We start from the raw sequence: 21,071 nt of genomic DNA, 5'->3' as shown, positions 1-21,071 counted from the left end.
AAAAGCCACCGTCATAAATTTATTATGTGACATTTATATATCTAACGTCACAAGTATTGACATTAGTGTATTGTCATAAAATCTTGCCTCATGCCATGTAGACATATGACTGTGGCGCTGAGTTGGCAGATCAATAAATGTCATAAAATTGAAATATGGTCCTGTTAAGGCCCACGTGGTTGGCAAACTTATAACAGACCCAAAACATTGTTTGGCCCATTTTTTTACATAGCAATCCCATTTATCTGTAGTCTTTCAGCCTATTTAGCTTTCTCAAAATTTATTTTCGGCCCACTTAGCAGCCCACAAATTTTTTTTTACAACCCAATTTTAATGCGAGCCGGTGCAAATTTTCTCCGGCCCATCAGCATAATAGGCCACGCAACCAAAATTTTAATTTCGTACAGAACATCAAACAGCCCGAACATAATAGATCAACGCAGCCCATATAACCCGTACAGAGTAGAAGCCCACATAATATATTTAATCAACCATTCAAAATACACTATAAAATATCCACTTAATTTATCCGATTCAATGTATCGGCATCACATATAAACAAAGGAAAAAGTCTACATCACCCCCTGAGGTTTGATACTCTGGTTGATCCACCCCCTGAGGTTTAAAACCGTCTAAGCAGCACCTTAAACTTTCCTAAACCATTTAACTAACCCCCTGGGTGGTTTTGGGGGGCTGTTTTGCTGACGTGGACATTTATTATTAAATAGGTCTGCGGGTATCTCCTAGACAAGAATTGTTCGTAGCTGGACTGGTCAGGCAGCCGCGTTTCGAGGCATGTGGGCAGGGTTCGAATCCCTTCGCCGACGCATTTTTTTGGTTGATGCTATTTTGCATGGCACTGTGACCATGCGGGTGGGTCGTGTTTACGCGCGTCGCTGGCTTGCTGATCCCGGACTTCCGCCGCGCGTTCGAGCACTTCTGCGTGCACGCCGGCGGCCGCGCGGTGCTGGAGGAGGTGCAGCGTGGGTGAGTGAGAGCAGCATGCCCACGCCCATGCGCTGGAGCAGCGTGACGCCGCCCTCGACGCCGGTGAGCCCTTCCTGTCCGGCCGAGCGCGCGAGGCCACGCGGCAGCAAGCTTCTGAACAGTCGGCCGCGTTCAAAATTTCCGAATTGAATGAACTGATCAATACCACCTCAAATATACAAGCTGAAACTCAATCTTCGGCTCCCTCAAACTCTCAAACCAGCCCGATCCAGCGAAAGGTGTAGTAACAAAAATTGTAGAGCTAGAAGCGATCTACAAGTTTGTTTACATGACTTTGGGATTATTCGGTTCGGTTTACAAACTACAGACCTCGCGCACCAAGTACCGGCTGCTCCACACGGTGCGCACACACAAGGGCGCCACCGACGAGTGCTTCAACTACGTGTACCAGCGCGAGGACGAGGTCGGCAAGGTGGGCGTCTCCCTGGCGCGGGAGCTCATGGCGGTGGCCGACGACGCGCTCAAGACCAACATCACCACACCGTAGATGAGCGCCAAAATACGAAAGCCACACGTGCAAACGTAAAAACGAGCAGCAAACACGTCTGAACGGCGAGCCGTGAGCGGCAGTAAAAATTTTCGCAACAAAATGAACCCAAACAAACCGAGCAGCAAGCCCGCGACGCGCCCAAACGCGAGCAAGCAAGCCAGCAACACGCGTAAACACGACCCACCCGCACGGTCACAATGCCATGCAAAAACGCCAGTCCCATGCAAAATAGCGTCAGCGAAGGGATTCGAACCCTGCCCACACGCCTCGAAACGCGGCTGCCTGACCAGTCCAGCTACGAACGATTCTTGTCTAGGAGATACCCGCAGACCTATTTAATAAGAAATGTCCACGTCAGCAAAACAACCCCAAAACCAGCCAGGGAGTTAGTTAAACGGTTTAGGAAAGTTTAAGGTGCTGCTTAGACTGTTTTAAACCTCAGGGGGTAGATCAACCAGAGTACCAAACCTCAAGGGGGTGATGTAGACTTTTTCCTATAAACAATCTAGAGAAAAATCGTAGCCCCACTGTCGTGTTGTGCGTGCCCATCACCGTTACTTCCATTACTCGTACGCCATCATTCTCAGTACTCAAACTTGATGAATAGTGGGACAGCCAATGACAACCTACATAGTAGAAGAGGAGTTAGCAACTTCAACGAACAAAAGGAAAAATCACATAGAACAACATGCACAAGTACAAAATAAATCTAGATCTGAATCAGACATCAAATTAAATCTGAAACACTGATTATGTATGCTCTAATGTAAGACATTTTTTATACAAAATTTTGCGAAAATTAGCTTTTTCTATACAAATAGAGAAACAAATTAGGAAAACAAGTTTATGATATCAAACAAGATGCAAATACAAGGAACAGTCCAACATGGAAGCACCTGTACAGTTGAAGATCAATGATTCAATAATCACACAGATCTAACATGTCACACGGATCAAGACACAAGCTATTGAGCAGATTATCACTACTACTACATAAATGATAACGAGCAAGGTCAAACTGTAGCAACATAAATTGACACAACTAGGAGTATGACCTGGGCTAGCACTACTGGACGCACACATAGTAGTCCAAAAGAATAATTCCTCATTTTTTTGACTAAAATTGCACCAAGGCATGTGGTACAAAGTTCCTACGGACACTACAAATCCAAAGAGAAAACATATATCTGCACAAATTTTTGCCGAGCGCCAGATCACATGAAGGCAACTTGATTAACATAGTCCAGATGATAGTTCATTGCAAAAGATTCGAGCATCATGAAACAAGGTTGATGTTTAGAGCAGCTCGCATACCTATTAGCCCATACCACACATGGAAAAAAGCAGCACATCAAGAGGAGGATCAATTTTTTATCATCTAGTAATCCAACAGACTAAGCAGCAGCATCTTCATCCTTGCTCCCTTCACAGGCTACTCCCTGTAATCCACGAGCACCAACAAACCCACCATGATTGAGGAGATCTATTGAATTCCAACCAACTGATGAGATTAGAACAGAAACTTGTCTCTTAGCTTCCTTGTGCTCGACCGCTACTTGTGGTGTCGCAGTAGTGATTTTGGATGGCTGGACGCGCCCCTCGCTCCTAGGCTCTAGTCGCTTGTTGGACGACGATCTAGAGTGCCCTGAGAAGACACACACTGGTTCGCCTCGCGAGCTGGAACAGAGGCGCAAGCCCACTGCTGCTAGGACTCGGCCATGACAGATTCAGTCGCTACCGCTCTAGCCCTGAGCGAGGGACCGCCGCCGCCACAGGAGCCACCACCAAAGTACTGTGTCGCCTCTTCCGACATGCGCATAAGTGCGGCTCGCCCGCGCGAGCCTGTGCCGTACACACCGGGCCGCTGCGCCTTTTGCACAACAGGAGGCAGCCTCCCGCACGCGCTCCCGCACCTCGCCGACGTGGGGCCCGCCGCCCCGAATCATGGAGGAGCGCCTTGCCTGTTGCGCGTAGCACGCACGCATTAGGGTCGCCCGCCGCTAGCGCCACCGCGCGCGAAGAAGCAAGAAAGCGAAGGCCGATGGGAGAGAAAGGGAAGACTGTGAGGACTGAGGAGGAGCTCACTAGGGTTTCATTGGCTTATATATATGTGTTTTTCTTGTTCACATGAATCCTGGCCATCAGATTGATATCAACGGCTACTATCGTTTTGGTATTAGGGTTTCCCTGGTTTGTGTCTTTATTGGGCTTCTCTGAGCTGAACGGGCCTTAGCAGGCCGCACGCTTCGGAGCCGAATGGGCTGGTTTGGTTGTTCCTTTTTTTAAAGGCCGAATTAAGACTTATTTATTTTAGAATATAAGTTTTCTTGGCTATTTAATATAAGCACATTATTTAAGTGCTTTCATTAAGTTTTGAGCTCGTAGTGTCCTCATTATGTTTATTAATTTAGTTTAAATTCTTTCTCAGCAACTTAATTATAGTTTTTAAGTAATATAAAATAAGTTTAATGCCCTCATAATGATATATATTTCCAATAATAAATGAATTTTGTCTAAAAAAATATACAAATTGACAAAACAACATATTTTAGTTCCATAAGCATTCCGTAAAAATTTCAAACAATTTTGACAAAGTGAAACTATATACATCCTTCATAAATAGATACATCTCTCACTTAGCAATGTAACTATGTGAGAGATGTATAGATTTGTAAATAATATGCAGTAACGCTTTGCTAAAATGAATTGAATTTTTTAAGGAATGATCATACACCAAAACCATGCTTTCACGCAAGTTTGTAGAAATTTCTAACCAAATTTAGATATTATTACAACTATTGCATGGTAATGCCACAATATAATTGTAATAATATCTAAATTTGGTCAGCAAAATCTATAAATTGACACAACAGCATACTTTAGGTCTATAAGCACTGCATAAAAATTTCAAGTAATTTTAATAAATAGAGACTATACATTCTTTACAAATAGATAGATCTTTCACTTAGCCATATAACTATGTGAGAGATGTATCCATTTGTGAACAACGCACAGTAGGTGATTTTAAATGAAAAAGTCATCAACAACAAAGTTGTAGAACTCATCGATATCTACAACTTTTGTATTGGTTGTTTCTCCATCCGACTTTGTTTGAACAGTTCAACATTTGAATTTCAAAATATGAGAACTTCAAACATAATTTTGGGATACTAAATGATTTTAAATGGAAAAATTGTCAACTACAAAGCTGAAGAAATCATTAATATCTATAAATTTTATATTGGTTATTTCTCCATCCAACATTGTTTGAATGGTTCACAAAAATGGATGCGCCATTTCTTGGAACCCGGACTACAACTCCTATGTTTCATAGAACCATGCATATATAATTATTGTAGATGGACAATGAAAAAGATCATCCAATTTAGAGTTTGTATGATTGTAATAAACAATTTTGAAGCTTCATCCACAGATTAAAAGTTAGAAATCTTGTTTATTGATTTATCTAGTATTTTATTATATTTTACTCTGAAAATTCTGTAATGTTGATTGTTTATAAATATGGGCTGGTCACAGCAATTGAACAAAAACTAATCGTGGTCTAATGGTATGGTGCTTAAAGGCCTAGAGTGAGGTACCAGGTTTCATTCCTAGTTGCTGTAGTTTTTTTGTTAAAAAAGTTGTTGGTGGGTCCTGAGTCTCCTACGTGATGGGCCGAATCCTAGCTTCGAGCGGTACGTCCGCTGGGCGCTGAGTGGGAAGTCAATTTGCTGCTATAATTGCTTTATAAATTTATGGATGCATATTTGATTACCAAAATCATCACAATGCAGTGGTGAGCCTGTTGCCTTTGATATGTTCTGTCCTAGGTTCGAGAGCCCCTAGCAGCAACTTGTTTTTTTGGGTAATTTCCGTGCTCACGCTTGACCCTTTGCAAATGGGCTGCCACTCAGGATTCACATGCTTGCCCCTAAAAAAAAGATTCGCATGCTTGCTAGGCCTCTCAGGACGCGCACCTCGCTGGGCTCTCAGGCTGTGCAGTCGCGCACGCGACTACGCGAGAGAGCGTCAGGCGCAGGAGGATACAACGAGAGTCCGGCGTTCAGGGTGGTGTGTGTGTTTAAATTTGTTTTCTTTTTATTTTCTTTTCTTTCTTTATATATATATATATATATATATATATATATATATATATATGAATGTACGTCTCTATTAATTTTTATCTCTCTTCTTCACTTTTCTACATACCTTTTCATATCACCAACCTATTAGTTTGAGTTTAGAAATGAATAATTACACACATGATAAGAAAAACACTCAATGTTTCTTTAATTATTCTTTTATTATTATTGAAACAATGGATGCATACATTTTTTATTGTGACCGACTATAAGTCTTAAACGACCAATCGTCCACCGGTGTTTTGATATTTTTAGCGACCCCTCTTCACATCACATGGCTGCATGTTTTGTTTGTGTTTTTTTTTATTTAGTGATTAGGCTATATAAAATAAAACACCATGTTAACAACGTGGGCTGTGAAACATAGATAACATGAGATGAAATATAATGGGAAAACAATGAAAATTAAAAAGTATATGGACCAACCCGACCACACAGCTGTTGAACATGCCAACATGGAGAACAACATGTAAACAAATCAATATTTTTTTACGCACAAACTCTATCATAGATTGATGAAATTTGTAAATTTGTCTTTGTGACACAGAAAATGCCTCTGTGACATCACAAATATCGTCATTGGATGGAATTGAACTAGCTGTATGACATTATTTGTGACATACAACCTTTTATTGTCACCAAGTCAAAATGCCTAAACCATAATGTCATAAACCGAATAATATAATGACATTATCACCTGTTGTCATACCAAATACATCAAAAAGCCACACATCTCTTGTAGTGATTGTGTAAAAGCTCCTCGGTGTGCATAATACTAGTGGCATAGGTTTGTGTGACCTTGCTCCTAGAAATGGATAGGTGAGCTCTAGCTAGCCAAACACTTTTGTTGCCTAATTAGGATATTTATAAGGTGTTTGTGAACTTCGATAGAGGGGTGTAGTCTTGGCTTGTCCGATTGTTTTATTTCCGTATTTATTTCGGTTAGCTGGTGCGTTTAAATTTAGAAAGGACTATTCATCCCCCCTCTAGTCCACCATCTCGAGCCTACACCTTGTTCCCTCTTTAACCTTCTATGGCTGTCTTGAACCTTCTATTTTTGTCTCCTACCAGATGTGGATATCAGCAGAGGAGGATGCATGAAGAAGCCATGATTTAATTTTGGCCACATCTCTTTGCCAGGAATAGCAGGAATGATGCCCTCATAAGCAGATCTGAACTTTTCAACTGAGAAATAATTGTCCACGTAATTCTCAATATTCTCATTCCTGATTGAAGTGATGAAGGCCAATGCATGTTTATGAGGCTTCCTAGACAGCTACCAAGCCCTACAGGTGCAAGTCTTGTCCTCTAGATTTACAACATATCTGAATCCAGTCCCACCTTTGGCACACACCTCTGCATATCTAAAATCTCCGCCATCTGATCCACTAATTACTTCCATGTCAATGTTCCTACTTTCCTCTTTCAACTTCTTCAAGATTGGTGCAAGTATAGTACCATCCATCTGCCTTGCAATCTTTCTTCTATTGTTCCACTTAACCATCAACTTCTGCTTGATCCTGTCCATTAGGTCATCTAGGTGCAATGCCTTGTCATCCTTGATCCAATTGTTAAAGCTCTCAGCAAGGTTGTTTGTCACATAGTCAACATTGCTACATGTGGAAAACTGGCTCCTGGTCCATAGCTTCTTGTGATTCTACTTCAAATATTCCATAGCCTCTAGTTTTGCCTCTGCCATGGCAAGGTAGTTTCTGTCAAACCAGTATGCATTCCAAGAATAAGCAGTAGCCCACAAATGATCATCAAATACTTTCTCAGTCCATCATTTCTTGAAATTTTAGACCAAATGCCACATACATTCACTGTGTTCTATTGTTGGAAAGACTTTAGTGACACCAGCCATGACTGCTTGACCACAGTCTGTAGAAAATGTCAAACCAGCAGGGGTTTCTATTGCTTCCCAAAGCCTTTGCATAAACCAAATCCAATTGTCATTGGTCTATGAATCTATCACACCTACAGCTACTGGATACATCAATGCATGGTTTCATTGCAAAGAATAACCTATTGAACCTAATCTTGTCACCTACAGTATGATGATCAATCGCTACAAAACTTCTTGGACTAGATGATTCTATTTGCTCCTTGAATCTGAACAAATTGTCAAAACTTAATCCCCACTTCCCATACAATTGGTCAATGGCAAGTTGTCTACCATAATAAACCCTTTTGTATGGCACAAGTACCTTAAATTTATCCTTGATCCTGGTCTGCAGTTCTATTGCATGAACTGTTACGTCATCCACTAGCCAGTCTTTCGCCATTTCACAACACTAGAACTTGGATGCATGCTTGACATTACCACTCCTTCTAGTACTGCTGCAATCGCGAGGAAAAGGATTCCTCTTCACCTAACACAAGAAAAAGGAATTATTAACATTGTTAATAAAATAACTACAAGGACCAGAAAAAAGACATAAGTTGGTACACATTACCTTGACTGTAACATTGTCACCCATGGTAGAAGCATGGATCCTCCACTTGCAGCCATCAATTCTCGCAGAGCAGTAGGCCCTCACTTTCCCCGGTTCACTTTTCTCATTGTTATACTCAAATTCATTTATTATAGCATGAGTGGCTAAAGAAAGCTTAAAAGTAGCTATGTTGGGATAAATACTACCCACAACCATTGGTGGGTTATATTTGCCAATCACTACTTCATGGATGTGAGTTGGAACTTTGTCAGTCACAGGCTCATCATCAAAGTAAGGATCAGAACCCTCACAGTCAGGGCCAGTATCCTCATGATCAACATCACATTAAGAGTCAGTCCCTGGGTTCTCCTCATCAGGTGGGACTGGGTATTTCTGGGGTAGCATATCACTGTACAGGTTCTCCTCATCAACTCCAGCATGCTCATTCTCTGGTTCAAGATTCATTAGGTAAACATCCTCAGGTTGTGTCTCAGCAGTTCCAGTGGTAGGATTTGACTAAGAAGGATGTGTCTCAGTAGCAGCTTGAATGGAAGGTTGAGATGTGGCTTGGCTAATTTGTGCAAGGCATGGATCACAGATTGAAGGTGTGCTTGAGATTTTAAAGGATATAGGATGCACATCTTCCCAATCTGGTATGCTAGGTGGCTCACATCTAGGAAGGTGATGAGCAATCAACATGTAAATGCACTTGGTTTCAACATGCCTGGCAAACATAGCAACCAATTCTTGGTCTGTGCTGACCTCAATGTTGGACTTAGACACAGGACAATAGTAGTACACTTTCACTACCTCTCTAAAACGAGGTGGGTACTTCTCCACAATCTCATCAACAAGATCTTTGAAATTCATCCTGTGTCTGCATCTACCACTTTGTTAAAGCTAAACCTTCGGCACTGAGTATTGCTAGAAATAATCCTTATTTCTAGATTGTAGCTTGACTCTTGGTCCATCCTACAGATGTAGTTTAACAGTGAAGCTACCCGAGATTGAACTTCGATAACGCATCTAATCTACTGAAACTAGAAATCAATTGTGGGAGTACTAAGGGAAGACTTACCCCTTTGGAAGCCACGAAAGCATCTTGCAGTTCGAGATGGGGGTGCAGAGGTGGGGGATTTCCTGGCGATGCCGCCTCCTCCCGCGCGTCGCCCAGGCACCGCAGCCCGCGTGCCACCTCCCACGCACCACAGCCGCGCACGTGCTGCCACCTCCTCTACCGTCGCCGCTAGTTGTAGGGTTTCGGTGGAGACGGAGCTGGGAAAGGAGCGCTCATGGGAAAGTCACGAGCAAGAGAGGAGAAGTCAAGCAGCTATGAGCCATGGGATGTACTGACCACGCAGGGGCAAAATGTCCATTATCCAAAAAAAAGGGGCCAGCCACGTGCACTAAAATAGCTCAAACCATAGACGGACGTCACGGCAGTGGTCCATACAGCTCGACAAAATCAAACTGGTGGTATTGATGGAACATGAACTTTTCAGTGGCTACCACCATCTTTTATAATGGCTCACAGGGAATTCTCCCACTAAAGAGATCTTCTTAAAGCAATACTCGGAGGCTGTCTTAACCCTCACAGGTTGTAGCTCCCCTAATTTAGTAGGAGAACCTCCAATGTATGAAGTGGTGTGCTACTGACAGAGATGACAGATCAGCTAACGAGTCCAATTCCAGTGGGCAATCTGGAATACACCATTGAACATCTCATGAATACTATGTAAACAACTTAAATACACTATGAAACATATCATGTCTATACTATAGGAACATTTTGAATTACAATGTGTATGGAACATAAATACTTTCAGCCGTGGAGGATTCAAAATACATCATGAAACATCACAGAAATACCATGAGAATAATTCAGAATGCATCATGCAAGGTCTCATGAATCCTATGATAATAATTTATAATACACCTCATAAGAATTATAAAATGAACTTTTCATATTAAAGAAGAAAAAGTTTGACTGAATCTTACTATAAGATCATGGATACAATAAAAATGATATGAAATTAGATAAATACAAAATGACCGTGAATACATAACAATAACTAAATGGAAAATAAAGTAAAAAACAAAATATAAAGGACACACCGTAGAACATCTCCCAAATATATGAAACCAATTAAAATATACCATTATACACCATGGTTTCATCAATACAATAAAAATGATGAGATGTACAGCATGGAACACCTTATGTAATATGGGAGCTAAAAAAACCGTGGGATAGGACTACATCAAGGGTCAGCTTTGAGCCCTTATTTGTTTGCTTTAGTGATGGATGAGGTCACAAGGGACATACAAGGGGACATCCCTTGGTGTATGCTTTTCGCGGACAATGTAGTGCTAGTTGATGAAAGCCGGACAGGAGTGAATCAGAAACTGGAGTTATGGCGGGAGACTTTGGAATCCAAAGGTTTTAGACTTAGTAGAACTAAAACTGAGTATATGAGATGTGACTTCGGCACTACTACTCGAGAGGAGGAAGATGTTAGTTTGGAAGGTCAAGTAGTGCCTAGGAAGGATACCTTTCGATATTTAGGATCAATGCTACAGAGGGACGGGGATATTGATGAAGATGTTAGCCATAGAATCAAAACAGGGTGGATGAAGTGACGGCAAGCGTCTGGTGTCCTATGTGACAAAAGGGTACCACAGAAGCTAAAAGGCAAGTTTTATAGGACGGCGATTAGACCTGCTATGTTGTATGGTGCAGAATGTTGGCCTACGAAAAGACGACATATTCAACAGCTAAGTGTCGTAGAAATGCGTATGTTGCGTTGGATTTGCGGTCATACAAGAAGGGATCGACTTCGGAACGATGATATACGTGAGAGATTAGGCGTAGCACCAATTGAAGAAAAGCTTGTTCAACACCGGTTGAGATGGTTTGGACATGTGCAACGGAGACCTTCCAAATGCACCGGTGCGTAGTGGAAATCCTAAGTCAGGATAGTAACGTGAAGAGAGGCAGAGGAAGACCAAAGTTGACTTGGGTAGAGGCAATAAAAGGAGACTTGAAATGATGGAATATACCCAAAGACTTAGCCTTAGATAGAAGTGCTTGGAAGACAGCTATTCACGTGCCTGAACCTTGATTGCTTCTGTTAGGTTTCAACTCTAGCCTACCCCAACTTGTTTGGGACTTAAAGGCTTTGTTGTTGTTGTTGTTGTAATTTAGGAATACTATAGGAACAATCTAAAATACACCATGGAACATATTATGCATAAGAATGGACAATCCAAAACACACTGTAAAATATCTCATGAGTACCATCGAAACAATAAAAGTACACCATATATAGAATGCTATTGGAACAATAAAAATAAACCATGAAAATATGTTAAAGAAATAAATAATAAATAAAACAAAATAAAAATGTAACAAATAGAAGGTAAGTAAAAGAAAAAATCTCACTTAAAGGAGAAAAGGTAAAGGAAAAAACATAATTCAATGAAAATAATAGACATGAACCAACAAGAGAAGCCCATCCGTCTACCCCATTTTAATTTGGTACAAAAAGTCCAATGATGCATCTAAACCAATCAAATAAGACTCTTCATAGGCTATTGGACCGAACATATAGCAATAGCTTAGGTTAACTTCAAGAGCCTTTTTATATATATACTTATTGATAGGAATATAGATTTTTGGTATATATATATATATATATTCTGATAGCTTTTTAAATTACATCTTCAAATATTACCACCCTCTATTCTAGATTTCTCGCTACAAAGATGGAGAGCGGAGTTAGCTCTCTAGAGTGCGCGCGGGATATAGAAGAGATGAACAATTTTTATTCGAATGACTCTCCAAATGATGATTTAGAGAGGAAGTTAAAAAAGGCTTTTGGTAGGCTGCCAAACACAGTGAAAATAGTTTGCACCGGGTGGTTGAGGGATGACTTCCCTCTGGCTGGTAGCAAGTTTACTCAATCATGGACATGATGGGTTGAGCAAGGCTCCCAAGGTGCAACATCTTTATGCATTCGTGTGTTTGGTTGTTCAGTCTGGCCCTTGTGATTTTGGATGATTATGTCTTATCCTGTCTCGGAGGATGATACAAAAAGATAGTAAGTAAACGCTCATAGGATACAGGATCCATCCGTGTTTCTATGTAGCCTGGCTCAGGCGAGGCTGCTCCAGATCAACCAGCATGCAACAATGTGAGCCAGGATGCCTCGTACGCGGAACCAATCAGGCCCTATCCGAAATTGGTCTGCATCATGGTGAGGAGCAATTTGTGATTATTCAGTGCGAATTGATTGGGTTAGAGCTGGTGTAAAAATGCACAGCCGAAGCCTGTATATATTTTGTCTCGAGTTCTCCGGCCAATTTCCAATATGAACATGAAATTAACCTATGTGAACCCCACGTTTCTGTGTTTTTTCGCGATCGGGTTAGACCCGTTTTTCAAACCATCAAACAAAGCAGAGCACGAGAAACTAAAAAAACAGAGTGAGAAGGAGCTCGAGCATTTCTTCAGGCAAGCAAAGATGGCCGGTGCAGGAGCTGTATCCGCCATGGCGCTGTTCTTCCTAGTCACGCTCTCCTGCCTCCCAGCTGGTCTCCTCCCTTCGCCCTGGTGTCGGCCTCAGCACGTGCCGCGCCAGCGGGTACCTCCCGAGTCGCTCCAGGCAACTGCGAGAAGAGCAATGACCCGGACTGCTGTGAGGACGGCGAGATGTACCCGCAGTACCGCTGCTCGCCGCCGGTGACGGCGAGCACCAAGGCTGTGCTGACGCTCAACAGCTTCGAGAAGGGCAAGGACTGGCGGCGGCCCATCGGAAGTGCGACAACGCGTACCACAGCGACAAGGAGAAGGTGGTGGCGCTCTCTACAGGGTGGTTCAGCAACATGGCATGCTGCGGGCACCAAATCAAGATTAGCGCCAACGGCAACTCTGTGTACGCCAAGGTGGTGGACGAGTGCGACTCCGTGCACGGCTGTGACGACGAGCACAACTTTGAGCCACCGTGCGACAACAACATCGTTGACGCCTCACCGGCGGTGTGGGACGCCCTGGGACTCGATTAGAACCTCGGGATGGTGGACATCACCTGGTCCGAGTGAGGCAGTTGATGGCTGCATCTTGCTCCATCTGTTGGAACTTGATACGTGCCGGGAACATACATATGATTAGAGGATATAGGTCGTGGGCTTATTGCCATCACTAGTGTTCTGTATGCAGGACATGTCATTGCTACATATAGATATATGTCATTTTATTGAATATTGAATATTGAATAAATACTGCATGAAGTAATGAAAGGCTGTGTTATCTAAATGCATACAGAGCTAGCAATGCGCTTCACACCAGCACTACACACCAGTAATTTTCTTCTTCATTTTTCATGAATAAATATCACAGAGCAGATGCCAAAGGGCAGCTGAACTCCACACAAGTTCATGGGATTACCACAGTAAGCTCACAGAGCAGATGGTGCGAATTTAAGTTTGATTGAAATTTCAGCATTGAGCAGGTCAACAAAAACACAGATTTGAAGTCGAATCAGACATGAGCAATGCAGATGCTTCCATGATGGTAATTAGCTAATGCGGGTTTCATTAGTGGTACATACATATAGAGAATTTCTTCAGCTTGAACCAATCGCAGCTATCTCATACAGGTTCTACAAGCCTAGCCCGAACTGAATTCTAATCTGTTATAGGTTCGATGCTGCCATTTTAAAGAAAATATGTCAGTATTCTGCTGAAAAACTTTAAATAGAAAAAATAAAGAGGGATGCTGTCTAGTAATACCAAATAAAACTTACCTATAAAGTATTTCTCCTCCATTTATCACCTTCTTTGATATCAAAGCAGGAGCCAGATCCTCTAAAATATGCAGCTGCTCTTCTATCTCCCCTATTAGTAAAAAAGACGATAGGATCAGCATAGCTCAGGAAACATCAAGTATAATTTGGAAGGTACACGGATCAAGTGGTCCTCATTACCAATCTCTTCTATCTCCAAGTTGTTGGCAAGAATATTGTGGGAAAGTTCCTGTTTCGTGATAAGTGAATTCTTGGTAGAACGAGAAATATCGCAGACTATGTCAAATGTGGTATGTAGCGAAGCCATCCTTTCCTGAGTATCCACTGGGTCTTCATTGATTTTGTCTTTATCAGTAAAGAAGACAAGACTATCTTCCTGCAAGGAAAAGGTTCATTTGGTCAGGAAATAACCAACAGGCAAATGAATTGGAACAACCTTGGAATTGTAAGTCTTCCACCTATTATTACAGGCTACAGCAAAAGAAAATAACAGAGCAGGAAGCAAGACATCTATTAGTCATACACCATGTCATACATAGAAAACCAAGAGTACATTCTTTGTTTTATAATGCATTTGAGCATTTCTACAGACAACAAAAGAGAAATGGTCATTCTGTCTAACAAACTTATCACTGCACCTCAGGGTATAAAATTCCAAGTTTATTGGTAAGTTGCTCTGGTTATTAGTAGCCTGATGGCTGGCTTTTTTCCATAGCATCAACAACTGTAGTGCTACCATTCTAGAAATTATTGAACAGTCATATATACCTATTCCCTGAATATTGTGTTAGATGAAGGTAGTTACTAGTTAGTTAAGAAATCTATTTGACATAACCCACATTAACGTTGTTAAGATACAGAATTAAATGCAGAAAGAGCTGTCCATAGTTATTCCCGCAAACTGGGTTTTCAAAGAAATCAGAATCCAAGCACAAGCATTTGTTACTAGTTTATGTTATTGACTATAGCATCTGTGATCTTCTAGCATGCAATTATGTGCCATACAAACGGATAACAATTTTATGTGACGGATGGGAATCAGATACCTCAAATGACTTGTTAAAACTCGATGAGTCTTCTGAGATTATGCCCTTTTCAGCTGTAGTCGTATGTTCCATTCCATCATAATAAGAAGGACTTCCTCCTTCAAATTTTAACGATGTATTTAGTGATCTGCGGGCAGAACTGGCTGAACGTGGTTCACTAATGTGTCCACATGTGACCTTGGGTTTCTCAAGTGGAGTCGGCAATGGCCTTTTTGGAGTCTGTATTGCAGGTGTTCCGGGCAACAACGGTGACTCTGAGGTCCCTTGTTTTGGTGTACTCTCTTGACAACAAGAGATCAAATGGCGGCTTGGAGTAGCAGAAATTTCAGAGTTCACTGGAACTAGAGCATGTTCATCTTGCTTTTTAGGGTTTCTGTCTGACCCTTCTGTATCATAAGCACTCACAGAGCTCAGCTATGCTGGATCAGATAGCAATTGAGTCTTTTCAGTTCCATCAGCAATGATTTTCTGTGACATGAGTTTTTGAAAAGATTGTGGGAAGTGGGAAGCATTTGAGAGTTCCTCCTCAGCGACACCCTGCATAGGTGGCTCAGCAGCATGCCCATTATGTACTGCCTCAAGATATAACTTCTCCCTTGGCCTTGAATTAAAGGGTTCTGGTAGGATTGCCTCAGGAATGTCTGCACCCTGCATAAATAACAATTTGCAATGAGAATGATGAGTGAATCATTAATTCATCATGGCTTGAAGACTAACATAATCAAAAGTGCATATAGGTCAACTCCTAAAAAAGAACATATAACTATATAGGTTCACTTGAAATGAGAAGACAGAACTTCAGTTGAAATGCACTTAACAAATTAAAGGAAATATCACACAGTGAACATCTATTAATTAACTGCTACCTGAGCAAGGGCTAATTAAATTAAGTTTAGTACCTTATGATGAGCATCCAAAAATCTCAAAAGCTTCAAGTAAAAAGCCTCGTAAATTGTCATGGATGGAGACTAATCAGGGCTTGTGCATTCCACAACATCCATTACAAGTGTGATTTCCATATCAGCATACATGCATAGGCTCTTCTCATCATGTACTAGTATCCTCTTTATCTGGATTGCCTCTGGGAATAAATGCTTCATTTGGGCCAAATGACCGTATAATAACTTCCTGTAATGCAGAAAGATTATCATCCAACTGCAACAAACAAACAAACAATAATAATCCATATAGATACTTTCATCGTCATTACTACCTTTTTGTGAGTATCTCCACCTGGGTGGCAATATTATTAAATGTAGCCATCTTCTTCCGTAGGTGAAGCAATCTTATAGAACTCTCCATTCTATTGAAAAGATTCAGCAAATCCTTGTGTCTTCCATTGTGAACAAGAAAGACAAGGTGAATAATCATGGCAAGGCAGCACACATATGCGTGAGATATTGAGATGAGAATAAAATGACTCACTTCTCAAGAAGTTCAATGCTTTCTGAAAAAAGAGATCGGCTACCACTAGGCGAAACACTTTCATTATAGTCTTCTTCATCTGTCTCACCCTCATCTTCCACCAACTGATTTGCAAATTTGTCTTTGTACCTCTCTGCAAGCAAATTCCTTGCCAGTGAACTCACAACAACCCCTTTGCTTCTAGATTCACAGTTTTTCTAGAGTGGGTGATTCGATTTCACTTCCACCATCTTCTGTCTCAGCTTTCATCTTGTGCACAGTTGTAGGGCTACTCGAATCATTATCATTAGACACTCGAGAAAATCCTTTCTCAAGGTCAAGCTGAGTAGTATTCGCCTCACTCATTTTCAGCTCCAAACACTACAATAATGGGACCATAAGTAATATGCTCCAAACTAAATCAAACACAAATCCTGAATGCATAGAAGTACATGGGTGAACTTCATAAAGTAGTACAATACAATGTTATCCAAGAATGCTCCAAACTAAATCAAACACAAATCCTGAATGCATAGAAGTACATGGGTGAACTTCATAAAGTAGTACAATACAATGTTATCCAAGAGTAGCAAACATCAACTTATATGGCCATACTCATACCCATATCCCCTAGTAATGCCACAAGGTGCTTCACAACTATCCAATAACGAATAAATATTAATTACTTCAAAAAAATCTACTTGTGGAAATATACATGAATTAGGGCCAATCTGTGCAGGATAAATCCAGTGTTTTACATCCACCAGAATTTAGTGACAAGAGTGTGACAGAACGCGAGGTATCTTAAATTCTTTACCCCACCCCCTCCCCTACCCAACAAAAACGCTGGACAGAGATATCTGCGATGTCCTATGAACTATGAAGTGCGCTAAAGGAAATCACGGAATTCTAGTTTGCCATCCCGCAAAACTGAATCCAAAAATCGGGTGGAAATAATTGGCTAAATAACTGAAAATTTGAGTGAGAACTGGCCACAAATTCCACAAACCCTAGACGTTACCTCACGACACAGCACAACAGCTGACCAGACAAACCACTGCACCACTCAAACCAGCGCCTGCCGACTAAAGAGCTGTGCCACTCAAACCAGCGCCTGCCGACTAAAGAGGCGAAACAAATGGCCCTCCGGAGAGCTTATGGGAGCACACCCGTGTGGCAATGGGAGTGTGGGACACGAAACGAAAGCATCGCATAATTCGCAGAGCACAAGCTAACAGAGGACCAGATCTTGAAAGTATACCTACAGATAGAGCTCGGGGTGCGCTCGGTGTCTCGAATCCGGAGGAGCACGGCGCTCCGACTCAGGATGTCCCCACGGGACTCGGGCCGGCGGCGGCGGTAGTGGAGGGGAAGGGGAGGGAAAAAACGAAGCGGACGGCGCGGAGTACCGAAGGCGAACGGTGCCGCTTCGAAGTGTCGAAGCAAACCAAAGCGAACGCGTCTACAAAGTCGAGCCCAATGGCTATATTTTCGGTCCATTTTTATACGTCAGCATAAACGAGTCGTGGGCTGTTTTTTGTTTCGCACTTTCAGCCCACTTGCCGTGCTCCATGTAGGCCGGCCCACTCCTACCCATAGTTTCTCTCCCCCATCACGGCCGAAACCGGATCGCAGCTAAAATGGATGCACGGCAGGTGTGCGCCGCCGACTCCGAGCTGGAGCTGGCGCGGGCGCGGTGCGTCGCGCTGCAGGACCACCTCGCCGCTTCGCCGGACCTGCCACGCCATCCCGCGCTCCGCTCCCTCCTCCGCCTCGTCGACGCCGAGCTGCGCTTCCTCTCCTCGCTCCGCCCCGCCCCGGCCACGCCGCTCTCCTCCAACCTGCCCCACCTCGCGGCGCTCCACCTCGTCCTCACCCACCCGACCGTGCGGAGCCCGTCCCGGCTCTCGCCGCTCCCGGGGGTCGACTTCGCCTGCGCCTTCCGCGGCCGGCCCGCGTGGGTGCTCGTCTCCGCGAGCAACCCCGCCAGGCTCGCCTGGGCCCCGCCCGGGGGTCTCCGCGCCCGCTTCGCGGCGGCGCTGGACGCCGCGCGCGGTGCCCCGCCCGCTACGCGGCCCGAGAAGCTGCTCCTCGTCTTCTCCCGCGGTGTCGGCGTGGATATCGCGCGGGGGCTCGCCGAGGGGTTCGAGGCCGTGGAGACTGACTTGCTCGAGGAGTTCATTGGCGACTCCGAGGAGGAGGATGGGGACGGGTGGGTCGCCGTCAGCTTCAACCCGAGTGAGGAGCTCAGGAATTTCAGGGCGTTTGAGATTGATGTCGTGGAGGGTGCTGGCGAGGTTTTGCTGCCACCAGACGCCGCGGTTGCTGGGGGAACTGCTGATGAGGATCCTTTGGGTTTTGAGGGAGCGTTTGGTGCCTTTATGAGGAAGATGTGGAGGGAATCGAGGGAGCTGGTGAATTTGGACACCACGGCGCTGGTTGCTATAGTGTCAGGGATCAGCAATGGCGGGGTAGGGAAGCTGATGGCTACACCTGAGGCGGAGACCAGAGCAAGGTTCAAGTGCAACTACAAGTTCGTCATGGATCAGGTCGCTTGGAAATGTTTGCTTTACAGTCTAGGAGCCAGTCTTTCATCACCCAGTTCACTGCAATGTTGTTGATCAGTTGTTCACTGCAATCAAGTACACAGATTTAATTGTGTTTCGTTGTGATTTCTGTAAGGAAGCCCACATCAAGTTTGTGATTTCTGTAAGGAAGCCCACATCAAGTACACAGATTTAATATGTTTGTGCAAAGAGTGAATCTATATTAGAGAACTGTGTACTTAGTAGTTAGTGCTTACAAAAGAATACCATGCAGTAGATCTTCTCTTGAACTATTTCATGTTTGCTGTAGGCGCAATCCGAACTGCAATTTCCAATACTCATAGAGTTGGGGAAAGCAGTGGAGGGGAAGCAATGTATCATATGTGAAACTGTCAACTTGGAGTTCAAAGAAATTGTTTCGATGTGTGGTGGAGCTGAGGAGACCATCAGAACAAGACATTTGTTGAAACAGCTCATGTAAGTTCTGTTACATAGCTAATTTGGTTTCTGGAGGTACAGTATTTTGTGCCACTATATATATAGTAACCCTAGCTTGGAATTTTGAGTGCGATTCTTCTGTTAGCAGCTTTGAATTTTGAGTGTGACTCTTCTGTTACCATATATTGCTTACAACGTTTAAGACAGAACACATCATCAGGTTTCCTTTTGAGAACTTACACATGATCAAGTTCATGAAGCAGACTTTCGCTCTTTCATTTCCTATCTTTATGTGCATTTCATTTGTTAGGTACTTGTAGTGCCCAAAGGTTGTATGATATTCTTGTTCATCTGATCCTTATACTGAGTGATATATGTAGAATTGTAGATGCACTGAGGTACTTCAAGATTGTTTGTAGTAAGGTACTATATAATTTATCATTTCAACCTTGTATTTTGTGGACATGCCCCCTGAGTGATATATGTAGAATTGTAGATGCACTAAGGTACTCCTCTACTGGCGGCCCAGTATAAGTTTTGTAATGAGCTCAATATAAATTGGTAGAACCGGTACTGTCATCTGTGTAGTTACAATGCATTCTAAATTGGCAGATAATTGAAACTGCTTTTGCTTCTAGTAACACTGAGTGAAACATGCTGCATCTGCTAGCTAGCTGTTTGGCCTGCCCTCTTCATCTGCACAAATATTTGTTCTCCGACCTAGCTAATATAGTAGTATTTTCCTGTTCATACAAATTGCTATCATATCCCAGAGGTACTACACCCGTGGTAGACTAGGAACTTTCTAATTTTCAAGTCACTGTTTATCATGCCCAGTGTGTGTTGGGGCTTGCTAATGACCTTGAATTCGCTTTTTTTTTAACCACGCAAGTACGCAACCAGTATCTTACAGAGTATTTACCAACACTTTTTGGGCTACAGCATTGTCCCAGACAGTCCTTCAGCTCGAATGATGGATCTTCCAACCACAAGGAAGCTCGCGATGAAGAACAAAATTGTTTTTGGCACAGGTGACCATTGGCGGGCTCCTACTTTGACTGCTAACATGGGGTTTGTAAGAGCTGTTTCACAGTCTGGTATGCCCTTGCTAACCATCGAGCACCGACCTCGGGCATTGATTGGTCTGTGACAGTGAGTATGCCATAACTAATTTATAGGTGTTTGAGATCCTAGAGTTGTAATTCTGCCCCTTCTGAACATGAAACTATCTGAAGTTCTGGCAATTTTAGTTGTTCTACTCCTAGAACCGGCTGCTGCTGCTGCTGCTGCTTGTGGTACAGTTTCCCGCTGAAACTGTTTGCAGCCATAGCCCGCCGACACAGCAGTTGTGCAGTTCAGCCGAACACGCTGAATGGTGAGGTGATGTCCTAGTTTACTCTAGTGTCTAGTCCTGCTAGCTTTGTCCACAACTGTGTATCTGGTCCAGACTCCAGATACACTGGAGTTTATTCGAGCGACAATGGTTACTATCTGTACTTAGTATCCTTGACGTCAAAGTCAAGCATAGAATATGTGAGAGTAGTTTTTTAAGTCTTCAACATAGCTATGTACAGTGAGAGAAGAAGTGCAGTATAAAATAATAATGCACTATGGATGAACGCATGAGCATGACACATTTGGAACGGCTCGTTGACAGCGTGAAGTGTTGCAACTGATGATGCATACTGAATTGCTGTATCTTGTGCCATTAGCTTGTCGTACGAGATTATTTCAACTCACTGGACAATTTTTTATCAC

The 21,071-nt window shown here is 42.9% G+C and overlaps 1 protein-coding gene, 1 long non-coding RNA gene and 2 pseudogenes across 2 annotated transcripts; 2 read left to right on the top strand and 2 right to left on the bottom strand.

The window, feature by feature from the left end:
• Positions 1–906: 906 nt before the first annotated feature.
• LOC136497449 (uncharacterized) lies at positions 907–3,557 on the bottom strand. The gene is made up of 3 exons (XR_010769317.1): positions 2,813–3,557; positions 1,936–2,124; positions 907–1,829 (listed from the first exon to the last, which is right to left on the bottom strand). It is a non-coding gene; the product is annotated as an uncharacterized lncRNA (long non-coding RNA).
• A 9,041-nt stretch (positions 3,558–12,598) lies between these two features.
• Positions 12,599–13,175, top strand: LOC136495247 (putative ripening-related protein 5; annotated as a pseudogene).
• Positions 13,176–13,268: 93 nt separating this feature from the next.
• LOC136498536 (CDT1-like protein b) lies at positions 13,269–17,727 on the bottom strand (annotated as a pseudogene).
• Positions 17,728–17,953: 226 nt separating this feature from the next.
• On the top strand, positions 17,954–20,959 carry LOC136497507 (uncharacterized). The gene is made up of 3 exons (XM_066493336.1): positions 17,954–18,878; positions 19,186–19,352; positions 20,256–20,959. The coding sequence occupies exons 1-3, from the start codon at positions 17,970–17,972 to the stop codon at positions 20,461–20,463; spliced, it is 1,284 nt and encodes a 427-aa protein (XP_066349433.1). The 5' UTR covers positions 17,954–17,969; the 3' UTR covers positions 20,464–20,959.
• Positions 20,960–21,071: the final 112 nt, after the last annotated feature.

Source organism: Miscanthus floridulus, chromosome 12, assembly GCF_019320115.1.
Source record: "Miscanthus floridulus cultivar M001 chromosome 12, ASM1932011v1, whole genome shotgun sequence".
NCBI classification, from domain to species: domain Eukaryota; kingdom Viridiplantae; phylum Streptophyta; class Magnoliopsida; order Poales; family Poaceae; genus Miscanthus; species Miscanthus floridulus.
This window is presented reverse-complemented; position numbering and strand designations above follow the sequence as displayed.

What these genes read in the sequence shown, in the direction of transcription:
- LOC136497507 (XM_066493336.1), top strand. Translation starts at nt 17,970, where the DNA reads ATGGATGCACGGCAGGTGTGCGCCGCCGACTCCGAGCTGGAGCTGGCG. An exon ending in ACAAGTTCGTCATGGATCAG is followed by an intron (nt 18,879 to 19,185) that starts GTCGCTTGGAAA and finishes TGTTTGCTGTAG; the next exon opens with GCGCAATCCGAACTGCAATT. An exon ending in CATTTGTTGAAACAGCTCAT is followed by an intron (nt 19,353 to 20,255) that starts GTAAGTTCTGTT and finishes TTTGGGCTACAG; the next exon opens with CATTGTCCCAGACAGTCCTT.